Below are 21,497 nucleotides of genomic sequence, written 5' to 3'. Positions count from 1 at the left end.
CTGGTGAAAATAAATATTATTGCGTATTGCAGAACTCGACTATAAATTGGCATATCGCGTGACGCGTTCTAACAACCCTGCCGTGGTTGCAGCACAGCGTAATATCGAACAGGGCGCAGGGTTTTATGCGCGATCACGCAGGATCCATCGCGAGAGCATGTCTAATCGAAGGTAGGACACGTGTGCAATTAGTTATAGATAGAAAGGGCGATACGTGAATCGCTTAGGGTCGTCGTCATTGATTCCAAGGACGCGTTCTAATTTTAGCGGTTTACGGGAGAGTATATGTACGTGCACATCACACTTCTTCTGGTCGTGCCGTGTTTCGATGGAACGGGCCGAATGCACGAGGATTTCGCTTCACACGGGGCCAGTAATTCCTCAAGTCTCTGAGACGTCAAGTCGTCGCTGTGCCGCAGCTCCGTTTCTTTCTCCCTTTCTTTATCCCTCCGATTGCTAAATTAGTATAGATAATTAAGTTTCGAAATACCATTCGAGACCTGAGGTCAGATGAGTTTTTACGATTACGTAATCGAGAATTATTGAAAACGCGAATGAGTGAATTATAGCTGTGGAAATATAGGATGGCACGTGTGGATTATCAAGTTAAACAGTTGCTGCCATAATTTGAGATATGATTCAACAGTGGAGATAGCAGTATTATTAATGGAACATAAACTATGTTTCCACGCAAAGCTCATCGATCCATCCTCTACACGTACTATGCTTTATGAATAAGCAAAAAAATTCCCACGAGGAAAGATAGATAAATTAAAGTTGTGACCAACGGAAATGTTTATCAAGATCGAAAGGTCGGATCTATCCGTGAATGAAGTAACTACCACTATAATGATTAACGCCTGGCGCAGTTGGCTGATTAAAAATGAACGACGTAAAATAAACGCTGCTGTAGTTGTAGACGAGAAAAAAGTAAGATTCCAACGTGATAGAAATACTAACGTAAATTCGTTCCGCAGAAAATCGAGTTCGAGGACTACGCTCAAGTAGGTCTCCAGCGGAGCGTAAGATTCCTTCGAAATATTAAAAGAGCACTTGACGCTTCGGGGGATGAATCGATTCAACAAGTGCTCTCGGACACGTTGTTGTCTAGTCGATAGAAATCTCTCGGGAAATCGTGATACGTGAAAGTGAGTGAAGCGTGCAGCCTTGTCGTCGATGTTGCGTGAAATATGTACGATTGTGTGATCGACCGGGAGATCGCTGGACGCGATCGTGAAGCCTACACCGGTTATAGCACGGCTCATCTTGACCTTAGCCGATGGATGTGCCTCTTTTCCCGCGACCACCGGCCATCGGGGGCGTCGCGACGCCCCTCAGTGACGTGCCGAGCGTCGCGACGCTACCACGCGTTCCGGTATCCGCTGCGGTATCCGGGCCGCGCGTACGATATGCCGTGCCACTACGATCATCCCCCTCGGGCACCAAGAAGCGGCGTCGCGTCTGCAGGAACTTAGTTCATCCGCGAGTCAAGACCGCGACCCTCGTCAAGGATGCTGCACGTCGTCGCATCACCGAGTTTTGCATGAGGATGACGGAACATCGTGCGAAAAATGACGAACGGGACGATGACGACGACGTCGTTTGCGGAATCGGTAGGTGTTGGTGTTCTTAGGGAAAACTCTCGGGAAAACTCTCGGAATTTTTGGGAAACATACGATTTATTCCGATTTTTTCTGCATCATATATTTTTTAGTTCTCTTTTCTTTTAAAATAGCACGTATCGAATTTATCGTTCTCTCTATCAATTTCCAGTTAGAAGAATGATTAGTTAATCGTGGTACTGTGATTCATTACGTGAATCGAAATTTACCGATTGTGTTACGCACCACTTCATTTCAATCCGATTAAAATTTAAGAATTTCTTGAAACTATTTTAAACCATGCATTAAACCATGAGACTACGAGACACCTATTCTTTTAATTCAAAAAAAGTTATGTGAACTATATAATCTATTTTAATCTATGACATGGAATTGAAATGAAGTGATTCTTATAATCCAAAATCAGCTTTCCTGGATCACGTAATCCATTTTAATCTATGTCAAAGAATTGAAATGATGTATAATATAATTGCTATTCATTAATTCAAAATGTATTCAAATGAATTAAAATGGATTACAAATTTCCATTTAAATTTATTTTCGTTTACTAGGTGAATCAATGTCTAATAATATTTGATATTTTTGGCTACGGGCCATTTGATACTACCGACACTTTGAAGCAATTCTTTGACTGGTCAATTCATAAAATTCTTTATTTCGATTAGTCAATTAAACGCTTCAAAGCATCTGTAGAGGTCAAGTGGACTGCAGCCTTTATAACCTTCGACTTCATCATAATTGTTTTTATATTACTTGAGCAATTTTAAATGTTTTTATATATTTTTTATTACCAATTCTGCTCGAGTGCACACAATACATATATATATTGTGATTTTCACTTTGCGATTGAACGTAAAATAATTTCTTATAAAAAGAAATTTTATTAAAATTATTCGTAATTCAACGTTACACTCAACAGCAGAATTAAAGCATCAACAATCCTAAAAAAATAGGCAAATTTCAAGAAAGTACTTATAATTTTGCCAAAAATGATTGTAACGAAATCTTTCAAAAAACATTTTACATCCTGAAGTTTCACTGATAGCTGTGCTTGTGTCCGTGCTAAAAATGCAACATTATCACGATTTAATTTCTCTTATTTATTGTGATACGTGGATTTTCTTTTTTTTTTCTTACATTAATTTTATTATAATCTATTATTGTAAGTGTATGAAATGTTTTGTCTTTTTATTTTTTAATTTTACATAACAAAATATTTTGTTCAAATTTAGAAATCTGAGTTTGACTTTTCTAGTTAGAATTCAAAGCGGTTTGAGATCTTTTTTAGATCAGCACTTTAGAAAACAACTTATTAATTGTTTACAAAGTTGGGATATAAATAGAGATACGTTAAGTTTCAAATTTTTTTACAAAATTTGCTAAGTTTCATGGCGTGAATTAGAAATCGCATGTAAATGCGTTTACAGCTTTCGAGAGTGAATCTTTAGCTTTAATTTACGTATTGTAAAGCACCGTGCAATTTTTTTTTTTTTTATCGAATTGTTTAACATTGAAGTAAAATGATCTTTGTGATTTTTAAGAACAATAGTTATGCTTTCTTGAAATTTGCTTATATTCAAAATACAATAAAACAACAAAAAAAATCACAGATTATTTTTTATTTTTAAGGCTTTAATCTTCATATTCATGCTAGTTTGAGTAGCAGAAAGACGTTTATAACTTCGTAAAGTCATTTGTAAAATCTTCGAGACATAAATCTATCTTGAATTTCTCACCTCGCTTTTTAGTGTAAAAACATCTTCAAGGAAAAAATAAATTCTGGAAATAAATAAAATCTAGTCAGCTCTTATAAATTGTGCAAGGTTCCATAACATAAATAAAAAATCGCATGCAAAAAATGTAATTTATACATAGCTATTAAAAACATAAATTTTCATTTGTCATACTTGTACAACGTTGTACAATTTTTTTTCTACAGAGCTATTCAATATTGAATAAAAAAAAGAACTATTTTTGCTTCAATGTCGAATAGTTCGGAGAAAAAAATTGCACGACACTTTTACGAGTACGTAAATTAAAGGTGAAAATTCATGAGCCTTTTAAACTTTGAACCTATAAACAGCATTTGCGTGCGATTTCTGATTCACACCATGAAACTTCGTAAAAATTTTGATATCTGATACGTCTCTATTTATATCCATGCAGCTTCGTAAACAGTCAGTAGATCGTGTTCTAAAATAATGATTTAAAAAGTAGACTTCAAGCTCTAAAGTGATTTTTGAAATGTTCGTAATTTTTAATAAAGTTACGCTTTCTTGAAATTTGCCTATTTGGCCTGCAGAATATAAAATGTGATGCTTTATTAATTTTGCTGTTGAGTATATATAAAAATAATGAAGTTAAAAAATATCAAATAATGCCCGACACAGTGTTGTCATTGAGGCGCCGTTTTACAGTTTTTCATATTTCTTGAAGAAAATCAGGTTTTTTTTCTTAATTTTATTTTTTCGAAAAATTAAGAACAGTATATTATTATAGTTTATCTATTTTTTTCAGAAAAAAAAACAGAAAAAAGCCTGATTTGTTCTCGATTTTATTTTTCTGAAAAATTGGCAGCGTTCAACAGAAAAAGTAGCTTTACAACTGTTGTATAATTCTTTAATGTGGTTGGTTTATACATTCAGATCATCTGGCAGGAACCAAGAGCAAGAATCAATCTTAACGAAAAATCTTAGCAGTGGCAAAGTTGCTTTTTTTGCTGAACACAGGCATTAAAACGTTAATAGGTGTTACTCTTAAAATAATTTTAATTAATAGAAATTTGTGCTACAATAAAAATGAAACGTTAAATATTGTAAGCAGCTTGCAAAATGTCCTTAGTAATCGTTATCTAATATTCGTGTAAATATATGTTAAATGAAAGATCGAATATTTTGCAAGTTGTTTTAAAATTATTTTAAAATTTATCTCCATTTTTATTAACGGCTCATATTTTTATTGCATCAAATAAAAGATTTTTATTAATTAAAATATTTTTAAGAAATAAGATCTACTAGTGTTTTTAATTTTCCAGAAAAGTAAAGTGGTAGTAAAAAAATGGGTTTTTCTGTTTTTTTCACATTTCATATAGACATTGAAAAAAAATCTTTACGTTATATAACACTATAATTAAATATGCTAGAAGAGATAGTATAACTTTACTAACACACCTGTTACTAAAGGTTTAAGTAATCGATTGCAATGTGTTTTACGATTATAATATAGCTATCAACGCGAACTTTTGCAGAAAAGTCAATGTGACTTGACATTTTCTTTAGTAATTGAGCAATCATTTTTTAATTGGCTTGATATATTGCGTGACACTTTAAACTTTAAAAAATGTCGACGATTTTAAAATATGCCTCGTACATAATTACAAATTATTTATGGATGTATTAAAAAATAGACATTACGGACACACCCACCACAATATCTTCGGAGATCTCGCCTCGCTTGAAAAACGGCGTAATACGGAAATGGACAAAGTCTGTGACTGTACAGACTGTAGAAGGATTACCGTTGCGGCTCAGAGTTCTGCCATCTCTCAGAGACATCGAGGAGGATAATGGAAATTCCTCGGAAAAGTTTTCGAGATTTTGGAAATATCTGAGATTTTTGGGAAGACTGTCGTTATCGCAATTCGGTACGAGTTAGCTTAAACTGTTACGTAACGTTTATCTGCGTAAGAATTTTTCGTTGAAGCAATTTAATTTATAATTTGTCACAGGTCTTCTTTGGCTGCTCGTGATATGGACGGTGGCGGGCGCGGCAGCATTTTGCGCCACGGAAGGACCTCGCGAGCGCGAACAGGTAGTGTCGTTGAAGAATATGCAGAAGGATTTAGCGGTTGGCTTGGCGACAGAGTTGCGGCAATTACGAACGGAACAGGATCAGGATGTGGAACCGCTATGGAGCGACAAAGTCCGCCAATATGTTGCCAAACACGAAGAGCTCCTCTTGGTCGCTGTCAGTTCCGGTTACGGCGAGGGTGGTAATAGCGGACAACTGTGGACATTTTCCGGTTGTGTGTTGTTCGCCATATCGCTAATTACCACTTTAGGTATTATACATTAATTGGAACTAATTTTTAATGAATTTAAAATTAATTCTTAATTATATATAAATCTTTTTGTTCTGAAAACTGCATCGTGTTCCCTCTTAAATATTCTTAAATTTTATAGGTTTTGGAGCGCCAGTTCCGCGAACTACCGCTGGTCGCACAGTAGGAGTGATTTTCGCTGCTGTCGGTATTCCTGCGCATTTCCTTCTTATACTGAATTTCGGTCTTATGGTGGCTTTTCGTTTACAAAGATATTCGCTTACCAGACAAGGCGTGCAACTCAATAATACAAATTCTAGCTACTTTAGACGAATGCCGAGATGGATCAAGATACTGACGTTCGTTGGTGCAGGTAAATTTTTTCATCATGAATTTATATAAATTTGTTTTGACATTATTACTACTCGCTTACTTTCATCGAAAGTTAATCTAAAAAAATAAAGTAGATAAAATTAAAATAGTTATTAAAATAAAATAATAATTGGATAATATAAATGTAATTAAGAGAATTTTGAAATTTATATCGTAGTCGCTTATTACATTTTGGGAATACTATGCTTCGGCATAGCGCGATCGAGACCGATCGCGGCGAGTCTACTGTTTCCGTTGGACTTCACCACGGCAGGCGGTCTCTCTACTATCGCCGGTCATGTGCGGATACTATACGGTCTGTATTTGGAAGGTGCTGTCACTATCGCAGCAATAATGGTAGCTATATTAAGAGTATCGGCAACACAGAGTCTTACAAACATTGGACTAAAGTATGGCCTACTGACCGAATCTTAATCCACAATACTTTGTTGTCTCTTGTGTATACGCATAATTGTCAATATTGCGTTTATCATGACATTCTGATTTCATACTCAGTACTCGTAAACAAACTGTTGACGAATATTTACTTGTCCTTGGTCTTTGGATTATCTGTAATTACACAGTTACGAAAAAATTACAGATTATGCATAATGTGTTTTAGATGATACATCTTTTATTTCGTAAAATAAAATGCGCAATAGTTATATATAATCACATTAAAAAAACTATATAGCCATCTTTATATAGCTACACTTTTTGTACAATTTATATATCCAACATTTGTTTAGTCTAAACAAAGATCAAAGACTCTGCATGAGAGAACGTAAATAATTGCATTTGTAGCTATATGCAAAGAGATACGTGTTGCGCGGAATTTATTTTACAAATATACATCATCTCGATCAAGATGAACAGATAACAGCTGTATTCATCTTCATGTACACTTTATTTAAATAAGATGTAATAAAGACAAACTTGTACGCTAGGATACGACTGTACAGCTATACGTTATCTAAGCAACATCAGGCTGGCATCACTTATGTATATATTCACTCATAACAATATTATTTTCATGCCTATTTTTTTAACTTGATCAAAAGTGTACATAATTTCAGGCCCAAACTCCCATTTGTAATAATGATGCTAGCGTGTGTACGATTTATATATTTATTTGTAACATAGTGACACGCAAGCAGCATTCTCTAGAACTCTACAGATTGCTTTAGATGCCCGCAATTACATTTGGGGCACTTTTTGTCGTTGCATTCCAGTGTTAGTATCATTTTTACTATCGGCATCCGATGTATCTTTGGTGTGCACGGACCTATTATTTAGAGGTTTGTCTCCCGGGTGCTCGGGTTCAGAAGATGAAGACTGGTTTTCGCGAATAGGCACATCTCCTAGTGCCATTCGTATCGATTCTACCAAGTGCAATGGACCTGAATAGCACTCTTTTGTACCTGCGAATAAATTTATATGTATCGGAATATTAATATTTTTCATTAAGGTACGTGTTATACATGAATGTCCAAGACTTATAGAAACTTAATTAATTTTACAAAAATTTTATAATAGTAACTTAAAAATTGCAATAAACAATTCGCGAGACATTTTCGCCAAAAAATCAACTTTAAATTTAAAGAATCTATTCCTCGAATATTTCTGAGGTTGATCAGAGACAATGTAATTAGTGAATTATATTTACTAGTGTAATTATTTACAATTTTATTCATAAAGAAATGTTTCATCTATATCCTAGTTATAATTATAGAGTATATGTAATATATTATGTGCAATAAATGTATCATAGATATAAAACTCCGTATGGTTTTACTTACAAGCCTTTATCCAAATATAGCTTTTTTAATTTTTCCAAGTATACCATCATTTTGATCATTTTGAATCTCTTGTCTCGCTTGAGTTTGCATCTTTGGACCTGCCGCGCCTAGAAAAAATATTGAAGCTAATGAAGGAGACTTTGAAAATTTCATTTGAAAATATGCATCTTACATTCAATTATATATTAAGTCTCACTCAAACTTCTGTCATAAAAATTTTAGTGTATAAGAATTTTATGGTTTCATTTCAAAAAACGCCAATGAAACGCATTCGTAACATTTTAATATGTTTTATTTAATTAGTAACAACAGGTACACAGAGGAAAACTCAAGCGACACATAAATCTAATGGAAATACGCTAGTGCAAATGGTATTTTTGCTGTATTATTAGATATTTGAGGTCACAAATACAAACAAATGTATATAAATTAATAATATATTCGAAATAATGTATTAAAAATGATTTATGTTTTATCGTTTATCCTTACCATCTGTTTTATATGTTACACCATGTATACTGCCGGGAGTGTTGGCCTCGAGCTCGGCGTACGCTTGTAATAACGCTCGTTGTTTTTCCGTCAATTTTTTCGGTACACTGATTTTGACATTTACGTAGTGATCGCCGTAACCCACTCCATCGACTCTCTTTAATCCCTTGCCATTCAAACGAATTCGCGTATGAGATGACGTACCCGGTGCTATTTGTATAGTTTGATCCTCGTATACGCCTTCCACTCGTATCGTACCACCTAGCACCGCCTGCGCCAGTGAGACTTCCGCATCAGTGTGCACATCGGGCCCATCACGGCGGAAGTACCGGGACTTTTCCACACGGAATGTCACAAATATTTCTTTCTTGCCTATTGCCATACGAATTGTTTGGCCGTCCTCCACTCCAGCAGGAACTGGAACTGTCATTTTCTTACGTTGTACCTATAAAAATGCGACAAAAAAGCACAATAATTAATGCAAAATAAGATAGTCTTTACTCAAATTTTATAAAAAAATTTCTTGAAAATTTCCGGATTATAGAAGTTTTATTCAAAATTCCAAATAAGACTAGAACATTTTTTTAATGCATCTTTGAAATAAACTTATTTTATTATTTTGCACTTTTTAATGCTTTTTAATTATGCAATCAAAAAAAGTAATTCAAGTTTTAAATATTATATTTGAGAAAATACTAAAAACAGTAATATAAACTAAATGGTATATAATAATTTGTTCGTAATATACGGATCTAGTTTACTTTAAAAGTATAGAATTTGAAAAGTGATAAAACACACAACGCCTTGCAGAAATTCTATTGTCATTAAGTTTTTAAAAACTGATACTTTTATAAAAATAAGTTATACATGAATATACTTGGATGAATATGCTATATTTATTGCTAATTGATTGTCAATATTTTGTATTTATCAAGAAAAAAATGATCAAAGAATTTGTTAAAGAAATAAAATTTAAATTTAAGAGTAAAATTCCTCAAATTTCTTTAATTATTAATAAAATTTCACGAAAATTCTAGAATTTTCCAGTTTTTTTTTCTAATAGTAAGCATATGATTCTTATCAAGTGATAAACACAGATAGAATCAAGAAACATTTTCATACCGTTTGCCCCTTCGCGTTGCATTCTGTGCAAGGAAACTTGATGTGCATCCTTGTACCCTGACAGTACCGACAAGTCGAACTCATTACAAAAGGACCAGTGGATATCGTTTCCATTCCGGTACCGTTGCAATATTGACATTTTGCCGGTTTGGTTCCTAGCTCACAGCGCGAACCACCACACTTCGGGCAAGTGTCTACTACGTTTACATTAATATCCTTATTCACGCCTCTGGCGGCTTGGGAAAACGTTAAATTCATTATCACCTGTAATAAAAGGAGTGTTTATATGTTGCGTTATGAAATATATGAGTGATATTTGCATACCTCTTGAGCTGCTCCAAAACCGTACTTCGATTCTGAGAAGTCTTCAAAATCGTTGAAGGCTCCGCTTTGGAATCCAGCATCGCCGAATATTTTTCTAAATAATTCCTCGGGATTAATAGTCGATCTGTACTGCCAATGTTGATTGTAGCTCTTGGGTCCTCCCGAACCATGACCCATTCCCATGCCCATTTGTTCCGACGTTGCACCCCATGTATCATATTCTTTTCTCTTAGTATCGTCACTTAATACTTCATATGCTTCGGAAACTTCTTGAAATTTCCTGTTAGCATCTGGGTCTCCTTTATTTGTATCAGGATGATACTTCTTAGCAAGTTGATAATATGACTTCTTTATGTCTTTTGTTGAGGCGTTCTTGGAAACTCCCAGAATTTCGTAATAGTTACGTTTTAACAATCTACTTGTTAGATATATGGTCCGATGTGGCTGCACTATTCTTCCTATGCCTGAAATTGATGTTGAACATCAATAGACCTGAAGACTTTTTATTATATTGTTATATTGCTTATGTGTTTATACAGGGTGTATCTTAAAAAGCGCCCACTAATTATATAGCGTTATTCCTTGCTAAAAACTAAAGCATTTTTTTCTATAATGTTTAATAAAGCAGTAATTATTAAGTGAAGCTAATCCAATCAGCGCCGTTTTTTAAAAAGACATACGTCGGTGAACCGCGGCAGTGCGAAGTTGCACAGACAACTAGCAAGCGGCGAGCCGAGCGAGTGCTCATGCACATTACCAGGCGCGTGGTTCACCGACGTATATCTTTTTAAAGGACGGCGCTGATTGAATTAGCTTTACTAAATAACTACTGCTTTATTAAGCATTATAGAAAAAAATGGTTCAAAACTTTTCGACTCAGTTTTTGACAAGGAATAACGCTATATAATTAGTGGGCGTTTTTTAAGATATATCCTGTATATAAAAGAAAAAATGGAACATACATTTGAATCATATAAATTATATGTATGATCTAAAAATTTAGAGCGGATTCCCCCCCATTATAAATCAATTGACATTAAAAATTAATCTACAATGTGTTCTTTGCTTCTTGTTTCTCGTTACTTTCAAAGTTCATCAAGATTTATCAAGGTTTTTATCATGGTTGTACTTTATCATACTGTACTTTTCAAGATAACTTCTACATCTATTTACATATTGTTTACGTTATGTTTACAGGAATCCTCATGTATATAAGTAATGTAAATTATTATAAATTTGACAACACAATAAAGAAAAAAGTAATTACTTCTAAATTTTTCTGATCCATAAATATAATTTACATAGTAATTTATGAATTCTTGAAAATTTCAAACAATGTGAACAGACCTTTATTATATACATTACATGTATACAATATTTATACATACAGTATGCGTATAATAACGACTAATCTTGATGTTTATCTCACCAATTTCGATAAAAGTGCGCAAAAAGACAAAAAAAAACAAGAAAAAGAAAGTAAAAAGCACATAAAGCTTTAGCCTTTCTAGTACATGAATTCATAGATTTGCATTAAATCTGTACTGGTGCTGCCCTGTAGCGGAATTTTGTAACTCTTATCGACGGTATCAGTATCGTTATATTACAGTTGCGCAGATATTATATATAGTAAAAAAGCTATGCAACAATAATGTACCGATATCAGCTGCGTTTCAAAATTCGCTATTAATACTAAAAATCTATAGTATACATAACATGAATGATAGATTTTAGTATATCAAAACGCAGCTGCTGTTGTTAAAAACAATAACATAAAAAAATTTAATAAGACAAAGCAGTAAAGAAATCAACAGTTTGAATTTGCTATCGTCTATATTATGCCTTAAGTTCTTGACTATGACTGATTGATTCGCTTACTATTTAAGTTTTACTATTTATGTTTTTTCAGATAAACTCAATTCGCAGTGATTTAGTTTCCATAGAAAACTTCAATTTGGTTCTATTTTGGTGTAGATCAACGTTAGAGTATAAGCGTGGTGGGTGTCTATTCCCATCATGGGTCTAAGCAAAATGTTTGACTTATAATCTTAATATAAGTTTTAATTAAGTTTTTGTCTTTAGTAGTACATAATAACTGTCTTGTAACTGTCAAGTTTTAAACTAAAAAGAGATTCTGTTTGTAACTGGAGACTTGAGATACAAGACAGGTACTGTGCGTTACTAAAAATAAAAACGTATATCTTAAAATAATACTTTAGATGGTCTTAAATATAAGAATTGACTATGAATATTGGCTTTTAGTATGCTGTTTTCTTTGCAAGTAGAAATAAAGAAGATTGACATTTAGTAGAACTTAATTTTTGCTTGTGTGAATTAAATATATATAATCTACATAATTTTCAAATTTTTTTTTAATATTAATTAATGTTAAAGATTCATTATATAACTAAATCTCTCGTTTATTTTCCATTTTGATTAATAAATGGAGAATAAAAAGTATAAATTGGTACTATCTACTTTTAACTATTTCCATTTACTAAAATTTTGTGTCAATTCATTGTCACTCTGATAATGTATTTCCATTGACTTAAATTTGATTCTGTGCTGCATTATTGAGAATTAATATCTTGATGGAAACTAGATTAATAACTACGTTTACACATCACTATTAAATAGTTTTAATAATATTTGTATCTATAATTATTAATGCAAAATGTATAAATACTACTTAATTTTGGTTTTATACTACAAAATCAGATTCAACTAGTGTTTACACAACAATTTACATCAGTAGTTATAATTACAAATGTAAATCCAATTAAGGGTGACATGTAAATATAATCGGTGTATAATTGATACATCATTTTTAATGTAAGTATGGAGTGTATTAATACATGATTCTTAATATAAATCTGCAATAAATAATCTGGGATATTTTATTTTTATATTATTACATCTTTTTTGTACTTTAACAAATATGTAGATTACTTAATAACTTTTTATCAAAAAACTTTATCATTATTTTTTCTCTTCTTTCTAAGGTAAAAAGAAAAAAAAGGCAAGATGAACTATGCAAGAAAATAAGTTGTATGATATAGAAAAAGAGAAATCCTAAAAAAACAATTTTAATGACATTCGGAGGAAAAAATAAACTTTTTAGAACAGCCAACACATCATATGTATAACAAATTCGGTGTCTCAAATAAATATTGGATATCAATAGATGTAAAGGATCTATCAACATCTTTCTATTATTAACACAAAATAAAATAAAACGAGATGTAGATTTTTATATCTGTGTATCTAAAAATATGTATAGCGCGAATTAGTTTCTTTATCGTGCATCAACAGACATTTATATAAGTATTTAAATAGTATTCAGAGAAACAATAGCTCTAATTTTGTAGAACAGACTAGTACAGCGTATATATGATAAATATGTATATATATATTTTTTTTTTGTGATTTGTGTCCACCTATGGACACGCGTATTAAACCCGACCGGAACGGTCTCTACGGTTATACAACGCGAAGGCGACGATCTAGAGTGCCTAATATTTAACTGATTTTAAATATGTATATATCCGATTTGCAGGTTATGTTAACACATTGGAAAAACGCTACACGCGGCGTGTACCAGGACGATGAGAAACGCATAACGAATAAAAACTCGGGTGGTGAGAGGTCGGAACGTCGACGTGATGGACGAGGAGATTGTTGACACGTCAGCGAAAGCGCCGGCAACAAAGTTTCGTCGGAATTAAAACGAATGATGTAATCCAGCGCGAGGCTCGAATACACGAGGGTGCATCGTACCTCTTTCACGATTCCAGTCGCCGACAGTCGATGCAACGGTCACCACATGTCGCCGGCACGCGCTACATTGCCGCGAAACGCTGCGCGAAAATTTGTTCAGCTCACTGCTCCCAATTAAATTGATGGTCTTCGGACGAAGAATCGCGGCAAGACCCTTGCCGGTCGCCATGTTGCGCGAGACGAGACAGCACGAAAAACCACGAGAGACGACGCATGGCTATGGGCCCGAAAGGTTATGATCGTCCGTTCTTTGCGCAACACGATGGCGCAACTTCCTCTCGGCTGTCGGCAGCCTTCGTGCCTTTGCAAATTCCGGAAAGCACGCAAAAATTCGAATTATAACCTCAAATTTAATCTGCATTCTAACCTAGAAATCCTGGAATGCGCGTAAATACGCGAAACGAAGAATATGTCGAGAATAGTCGAATCTCTGAAACGGCTCAATGTCGAGAAAGATACGAGGCCGCATGAACAGGACGATGAAAGGGTTGACAAGAAGGCCGAGCTGACGTTGTCACTGGAGGATCAGAACTACATCCTCTCCGTCTGTGGAACTCAAAGGTAAATTCTACATTTTTTATTTCAGAATTCTATATTTTAAATTTTAAATCAAAATATCATTTAAATAATAATTTTTGACTACTTAACTACTTAAAAAGTTCAATGTCCAGTAGATTGGAGCATTTATTTATTGAGCTTTACACTTAAATACGACATGTGACGGTCTGATATTGTCCAGCCGTGCATAGGATAAATGATCCAATTACTGACTGTGTCCCAAATATTGGAATTGGATTTTAAATGTTCTTTTTCTTTTTTATTAGAAGATTAAAGTTTTAATTTTAACGAAATGTTATGACAATAAGTAGATTTCTTAAAAATTCAAATAAAATTAAAAGTAAACTGTCTGAAAAATATGTTTAACTTTTATTTACATATATTAGTTATTGCGATGAATATCACTACATGTCTCAGTAGTCGAGTTGATAGGATGCCCACATGGAATGTAAGGAGATCCATTTTTCGCAATAATTTTTTACAGCTTTTTCTGGAGTTGGAAAAAAGGGTAGAAGAGAGGAGTTTTATAGATGCTTGTTAGCATAAACTATTAAATTGCTCGTCATTTAATGTGTTACATTGCAGATTTCAGCTTCCTATAAGGATTGTGTTTTAAAGATCAACAAATATACCATTTGCAGTATACCATTTGCATAGAGACTATAATAATAATAAAATTATTATATACACATGATCATTTAGTATCAGCTTGTATTGGCATTATTTCATTATATAATTCTGATTTAATTCTTCCAAGTTTATTCCTTTCAATTTATTCAAATAAAAATATAGCTATGTACTAATATAATTTATGTACTGAAAAAGCATTTCAGATCCAATTTTTAGTACTTGTCAGTAATTGTCAATTACTTACTGTATTAATTTTATTTTTGTCACATAAATCTTTGTTTGTACATACAGCGAGCCAGAATTTAGGATTGGAGCAGCATTGTCAGATCATTCATGCATGATATATTCTGTCGACGAGTCCGTGCATCAAATAGATACGCTAGATTTTAATCAAGCGCCCATCGTGGGAATTAAATTCAGTCCTACTTCGAAAAATATATTATATATTGCAGCTAGCGATGGATTAATAACAGTGTGTGATTTGCGTGCTAAGGGAAAGGTTGTAGCAGAATTTAAAGGTAACTATCAGTTTGAATGACCAATGAATATAATTTCCTAGCGTAGTAAAAATTTTAATCATAACCCAACATTATAGATGATACGGAAGATGGCAAAATAAAACCTCTGGCTAGCTTTGACCTCAGCTGTAATGAAAGGCTCCTAGCTGGTGGGACGGAGCATACGAGCGCAGATGCGTTTATTCTGTTTTGGGATATAAGGCAAAGTGGTTCAAAAATAGGAAACAAAAGCAGTCCCCTCGGCGGATATTGGGAATCACATATGGATGATGTCACTTGTCTGAGCTTTCATCCTACCAAGCGAAATATTTTGGCATCAGGTAGTACAGATGGTCTGATGAATATATTCGACCTGACACAATCTTCAGAAGATTTGGCCTTGACATACTCGTTAAATACCGAGTCGTCAGTGGTGAGCAAACAGCGTTTGAAAAAACTTTTTAAGTCCAGTGTTTTTTTTTGGAGTTTTGTGTTTTTATTTTTTCTAGTCCACTATTAATAAAATTCGCTATTTATTTGATAATTCTATATTATGAATTAGTTTTAATTTAATTTAATAATATAACAGATGTACATATATATACATATATAAGCATTTTATGCTAAATCGAGCAGTTATTGAACCCGATCACTTTTCATTCATTTTTTTGACAAATCTATACATATATGAGATCTTAAAACGTTTGTCATGTACAGCTGTTTTTTTTTTAATTTGTTAAAGAAATAAAAATGGAGTTTTTAATTATAATTAACATTTGAAGAAGGATGAAAGTTAAATAAAAAATCAATAAAATAAAATAACTTTTTTTAAATTTTCTAGAAAATTGAAAAAAAAAAACGATTTTCTTGTGTATGAGATCTTAAAATGTTAACTAAAATACAAAACGAATAATATGTAATTAAAACAGGACTCTCGAAATTTTAACAATAAAAAATTGAAAATACATTAATTAAATTCAGTTTCACGTTTGTTATCAGTTTATTCATCCTTTTTCTTTACCGTGTATTTTTAATTTTATAGTATTAAATTATATTTATCTATATTAATTTATATCAAATATTTTATTTAGACTATTATTAAATTTTAATTGGATTTTTGGGTAGGTTTTTTTAAGTAGATTTTTTATAAATTTTATTAGGTTGTATGGGCTATTTTGTCAAATCCTGCGAGAAAATTAACTCTATTATTTTGTGTAACAATATAAAGAATCTCTTATTAATTAAAGCTTTTTTTAGGACAAGTTGGGTTGGTTAACTGATGATTCTCTATGGTGTATGACGCATACACACATGTTACAATTATGGGAATGCGAAGGTGCCAGTGCGTACGCGACATTTGCACGCAGCCAATTAGCTGTATCACAAGTGTGCATGGTTTTTTAATCGTATTATTATTTTTTCGTTTTTCTTATAGAATAATCTTGAAAAATTTTATTACAGAATGATGATCCTGATAACTGTTACTTGGTGAGATTCCATGCCACAAATGCATTTGGACAACCATTCCTATTAGCGGGTTCTAGCACAGCTAAAGAGTAATTAATTTACATTATATAAGTTGCATATATACTGTTTAAAACAATTAGGATTTTTTAAAATTGATAATTACATAGCATTACTAGAAAGTGTAAGTCTTATTTGTTTTAAACAGTGTATTAACACAAATACAGATTTTATTAATACGAGTAATACAACGTATAACGTTTATATTTTTTCAGGGAAAATTTAAGATGTTTGAGCATCAGGAATAATCGTCTGGAAATGTATCACGAAATTGTAGGGAATAAACAAATTGTACGAGACAGTTGGATGCATGAAAAGGTAAATAAAAATGAAGGAACTACTTCAATTTAAACAATTATCGTTAATAATCTCGTGATTTTGCAGAGTGGTTGCTTGGTAACGGTTGGCGAGAAAGGTATTATTAATGTGTGGCGAAAAGCGGAATCAGCCACACAGCAGAATTCGAGTTACAAGTTATTAACTAAAATTGGAACTAGCCGTGATCGGCATCATAGAACTAAACCCTATTAAAATAAGTATTTATATTGTGTAAAAAAAAGTATATAGATTTGTTAATGCAGAAAAGTGTTTTTTCAAAAAGTGATTGCATCGCAATGGAATTGGAACAGTGGATGTTAATCAAAGTGTCATATTTGTATATTTCCCTCACATTCTTCTTTATTACAATAACAGTTGTATGTACATTTATAATAAATAGGTATTATTTATTTATGCGATTAATTATTCAACGGCGAGTCATATACCAATAAAAAAATGCAGCCACAGGTTTCGTGGTATAAATGCTAAGGAATGTAAATCACATGTAACTGTAGACTCATATTTGATTTGGTTATTATTAATAAAAAATTCTTTTTCAATGTTTTTCACATTAATTAAATTCCTAAAGAAGTCATTGTATTAAAAATAATAAGTAACGAAAAATGTGAGTCAGCGCAGAAGTTATTGCGCAAACATTATAATAAAACTTTAATATATCATTCAGATTCGCAAAAAAAAACGAATTTGGTCAATAGCATATATAAATGATTATTATTTCATCACGGTGAAATTATAATCATTTACACAAGGCTTTAGAAGAGACTTTCCTAAACAGTGTTCCACTTGGTGGTTTGCCTTTGTCTTCCGAGAAGTGGCGATCGTTTTTAAATCGATTAAAAGCGATTTAAAGTTATACCGTTCTGGATGGATTTGAACCCGGATCTTTGGCACAGAGAGCAAACTCGCAATTCGTTATGCCACATCGCCACCTCTGAAAGACATATTACAGTTTGTTTGATTATAATGTTTCCGCAATAATTTTCACTTGACTCACATTTCCCGTTTTTATTCCATTTTATTATTTTTTTCCACATCGATATTTTTCTTAAGTTGATCATGATTGATTGTGGTCTCTACTTGATGCATACTCTCGTGTATGCTCCATGGTCTTGAAAGGCTATTTGCTATTGCCCTCCAACAGGTTGTAATTAATAAAAATTCCGATGTGTTTTAGGTAGATTTGAACTTGGATCTTCAGTACAAAGAGCAGACGCGCAACTCTTACGTCACGATCATCACAAAAAGTGATCTGTTATTTGTAATGACTCTTTTATTTATTGCTAACAATATGTATCGCTATAGGTACTTTACGCACAGGCGAAATTTAAAAACTCATTTAAAAGAAAATGGACCTCTTCAGGGTTCGAACCTGAAACCTCTTCAGAGATACAATATTCATCAAATATGAGTCTATCGTCTGGATATATTTGGATACATGGAATTAATAGACGTGGAAGAAAAGAACAAGATAAATCGCGAGAGTCACGCGCGACTTGCAAGGAAACGATTTCTTTCTGCCACATAGCGAGATTAGGATTAATAAAAAAACAGACGACCTGCATTGGCCATCATCATAAAAAGGATTTGTCGAGTAATCAGTACTCATGATAGAGAACAATCAACGAAATAATTCAATAATAATAACAATTGATAGTAGTTTACAGTCTCTGAGTTTGTGAAAATCGTCAAAATTCAAAGAGACTCCCATCGCTGATCTATGAGCGTATCAATAACCAAACGCACGCCCGCTTATTACACATTATGTAATATTATTACATTAACGATTCAAAAGACGATCGCAGTAGCGAATATCACAATGATAACAGTAGATATAGTTTTAGAGCGAAACGGTAGTATAGGTACAGAGTAAACGTACAAAAATACTTCCCATGAGCATCGGGGACGTAAAGATTCGCTAAAACGTGGAAAACCGCGTTACTATAATTTCATTTATATATAATATTTCTATATATATATATATCATCTTTATAGATATATATCCTTTCACAAACTTTGCGTGGCCACGTGACGTTATACGAGGAAAAAAAAAAAGATACAAAACGCCACGGGACGCGTGTAGGCCGTCGCACTATTCCTCAGCTGTCGCCGATTTGATTCTTCGCGTGTTATCCCGCAGGACTGTGTGCGACTTCATTTATTTATCACGAATATATCAGTCAATGGAAACAGGAAATTGCGGCTCATCGATCGCACATCATTGATCATTGTCAACGTGATTCATTATATCATGTTTTTCAGAATAACTACGAGCATGCGGAGAGAAATTGTTTTCTTGAATCGTACAGAAGTTACGTTTCGATCTAAAATTAATTTTTTTACGACCTTCTTTTGTCCAGCTAGTCGCGCGATTGCTATACCGGCCCGTATTCAGAATACGCTTGTAAAGTTTTTTGTTATTCTACCTTTATCGTTTATTAGATCTAATACAAGAATAAAATGACAAAAGAGTGCTAACATCTTTATAAGCGCGTTCTGCATACGGGTCATTACCTATACCAGTGATACTTAATATATAATCTATTATTATCCAGAACTTGTAATTTTTTATTTGAAATTGAAATGCGTCCATGCCTGCATTACTGTTCCTATTCCTCATTTTATAGCTATTTTCTCGTAACGCGCGACACTGATTCTCAGAAATTGACAAGACTTGTTTGAGAGTTAAAAGTTGTCATTCATTATTTATAAATATAGGTAAATTTTTCATTTCATCGATTGATCAATCGCATTATGCACAAATGTAGTTTTTACAAAGCAAAGTTATATTTGCGCATAATGCATTTGATCAATCGATGAATTAAAAAAATTTGCCTTATATCGAATTTATAAAATAATGACCTATATATTAATTTATTATCACAACAAAACAAAATATACATGTATACATACACAGGATGTTTGATAATTAATGATTAAATTCTTGCATCGAAGTAGAATAAACTGAGTTGAAAAATCCTGTATCATTTTACGATTTTTGCAATAGTTAACGAATTATTAATTTATAAAGATAGCCGAATTTGACCGGCAAATGTAAGCGCGCGAAGAAATATGACCGCCCAGCGGTCATCGTTGTTAAGTGCACGAGAAAATGTTTGGGGATGTGTACATATGTTCTGTTTTGTTATATAATATATATAAAATTAATATTATTTATTCTCTGCCAAGTTTCCCGTATTATCTATGAGATTATAAATGTCACTTTAAAAAGTTTTAATTTTAAATTAGTCTCATCCCTGAGACCGAGTATCACGCTATGAGAATATAGCTATGAAGTAAAAAGTAGGAATAGCCATCAATCGTTACATTTCAATTTCAAGCCAAAAAGTACAAATCAGACAGCACTGATCTATATGCACATATGAATGCGATGAAGTCGACACTCATCCGCGGTGAAAGCTACAATAGCTACAATAGCTACAATTGCAAAATATCACCTCGCGAGCTTGTCACACGCTCGGCATCGCAGTGGGTAGTGAATAGTAGCAGTAGACTTTTAATGAAGTCACTTATAATTCTTATAGTCCTTTCTTTTCCTTTTCCCTCATGTAATTCGACATACCTTACGGAATACTTTTTTTAAAGATCTATTGTCACCGATTGATTGAGACGAACTTGTAATATTATTACTTAAGTTTCCTTAACGAGGCTAATTCATTAGACGAGGCTCATTCATTTCTTCTTTGTCTGTTGTGCCTTAATGACTTCTTTACCTATCTTCCAATTCGATCATATTGCACGCCAGGTGATTATTTGTTAAGGAATATATATTTATATGCTCATAATATTATAACTAACCGTTTATGAGTTCAGAAATTCATAATTCAGAGGCATATTGACAATCATAACAACAATACGATATTTTACATATAATACAATTGTTCCTATTGACCTTTCTGTTTTTGAATCTGAAAAAGCATTCGACATCGCATCACAGCGACAATCTTTGCTAAAGTATGCTAAATATGTACTACGTTTTTTGAGCTATTACAGAACAGTGAGTTTGCAAACCAACGTGCATTACAGAACAGTGAGTTTGCAAACCAACGTGCAGTATGACCGTACTATGATTCAAAGGTTCGTCATCTGGTATTCGGCACTCAAAACCTTCCTCTTTCGTTGATAAATGTGATATACAAATAAAATACATTAAAAACAGTGCGTGGAATGCAAAATCTGCGAGAACTGGCGCGAACTCTCGCAATACAGCGAGACGGAAGTTCATTAAGATTCTCGTATAACGGAATCCCTCGCTTCTGCGTACCGTTTCGCGTAGGCTCGCACGAGTTTTCATCGTTAATCTTACACAATGCAATAAATAAAGTAGGTTGTAGAGACTAATACATGAAGAAAGAACGTTTGACAAAGAACAATAATAATGGCAGTG

The 21,497-nt window shown here is 33.1% G+C and overlaps 3 protein-coding genes across 4 annotated transcripts; 2 read left to right on the top strand and 1 right to left on the bottom strand.

The window, feature by feature from the left end:
* Positions 1-1,279: 1,279 nt before the first annotated feature.
* LOC105202453 (hypothetical protein) lies at positions 1,280-6,900 on the top strand. Its single transcript, XM_011170986.3, has 5 exons — positions 1,280-1,613; positions 5,029-5,265; positions 5,350-5,682; positions 5,804-6,034; positions 6,212-6,900. The coding sequence occupies exons 1-5, from the start codon at positions 1,280-1,282 to the stop codon at positions 6,466-6,468; spliced, it is 1,392 nt and encodes a 463-aa protein (XP_011169288.1). The 3' UTR covers positions 6,469-6,900.
* LOC105202452 (protein tumorous imaginal discs, mitochondrial) lies at positions 6,853-13,771 on the bottom strand. Of its 2 annotated transcripts, XM_011170985.3 has the most exons (6): positions 13,545-13,771; positions 9,768-10,231; positions 9,444-9,707; positions 8,322-8,766; positions 7,833-7,939; positions 6,853-7,454 (listed from the first exon to the last, which is right to left on the bottom strand). In XM_011170985.3, exons 1-5 carry the CDS (start codon positions 13,711-13,713, stop codon positions 7,839-7,841), a joined length of 1,443 nt encoding a protein of 480 aa, XP_011169287.1. In that variant the 5' UTR covers positions 13,714-13,771; the 3' UTR covers positions 6,853-7,454; positions 7,833-7,838. The 2 variants fall into 2 exon arrangements, with proteins under 2 accessions (XP_011169287.1, XP_011169286.1); XM_011170984.3 differs by lacking the exon at positions 7,833-7,939 and having other exon boundaries at positions 6,922-7,454; positions 13,545-13,770.
* A 5-nt stretch (positions 13,772-13,776) lies between these two features.
* On the top strand, positions 13,777-17,631 carry LOC105202451 (WD repeat-containing protein 89). Its single transcript, XM_011170983.3, has 7 exons — positions 13,777-14,105; positions 15,024-15,250; positions 15,328-15,662; positions 16,487-16,615; positions 16,691-16,785; positions 16,969-17,071; positions 17,138-17,631. The coding sequence occupies exons 1-7, from the start codon at positions 13,954-13,956 to the stop codon at positions 17,282-17,284; spliced, it is 1,188 nt and encodes a 395-aa protein (XP_011169285.2). The 5' UTR covers positions 13,777-13,953; the 3' UTR covers positions 17,285-17,631.
* The last annotated feature ends 3,866 nt before the right edge of the window (positions 17,632-21,497 follow it).

The sequence above is a fragment of the Solenopsis invicta genome, chromosome 10 (genome assembly GCF_016802725.1).
Source record: "Solenopsis invicta isolate M01_SB chromosome 10, UNIL_Sinv_3.0, whole genome shotgun sequence".
Classification (NCBI taxonomy): Eukaryota; Metazoa; Arthropoda; class Insecta; order Hymenoptera; family Formicidae; genus Solenopsis; species Solenopsis invicta.
This window is presented reverse-complemented; position numbering and strand designations above follow the sequence as displayed.

What these genes read in the sequence shown, in the direction of transcription:
- LOC105202452 (XM_011170984.3), bottom strand. Translation starts at nt 13,713, where the DNA reads ATGGCGACCGGCAAGGGTCTTGCCGCGATTCTTCGTCCGAAGACCATC. An exon ending in CGACTGGAATCGTGAAAGAG is followed by an intron (nt 10,232 to 13,544) that starts GTACGATGCACC and finishes CATCAATTTCAG; the next exon opens with GCATAGGAAGAATAGTGCAG. An exon ending in GTTTTGGAGCAGCTCAAGAG is followed by an intron (nt 9,708 to 9,767) that starts GTATGCAAATAT and finishes CTTTTATTACAG; the next exon opens with GTGATAATGAATTTAACGTT.
- LOC105202453 (XM_011170986.3), top strand. Translation starts at nt 1,280, where the DNA reads ATGGATGTGCCTCTTTTCCCGCGACCACCGGCCATCGGGGGCGTCGCG. An exon ending in ACTGTCGTTATCGCAATTCG is followed by an intron (nt 5,266 to 5,349) that starts GTACGAGTTAGC and finishes AATTTGTCACAG; the next exon opens with GTCTTCTTTGGCTGCTCGTG. An exon ending in ACTGACGTTCGTTGGTGCAG is followed by an intron (nt 6,035 to 6,211) that starts GTAAATTTTTTC and finishes TTTATATCGTAG; the next exon opens with TCGCTTATTACATTTTGGGA.
- LOC105202451 (XM_011170983.3), top strand. Translation starts at nt 13,954, where the DNA reads ATGTCGAGAATAGTCGAATCTCTGAAACGGCTCAATGTCGAGAAAGAT. An exon ending in GGTTGTAGCAGAATTTAAAG is followed by an intron (nt 15,251 to 15,327) that starts GTAACTATCAGT and finishes CCAACATTATAG; the next exon opens with ATGATACGGAAGATGGCAAA. An exon ending in GGTTCTAGCACAGCTAAAGA is followed by an intron (nt 16,786 to 16,968) that starts GTAATTAATTTA and finishes ATATTTTTTCAG; the next exon opens with GGAAAATTTAAGATGTTTGA.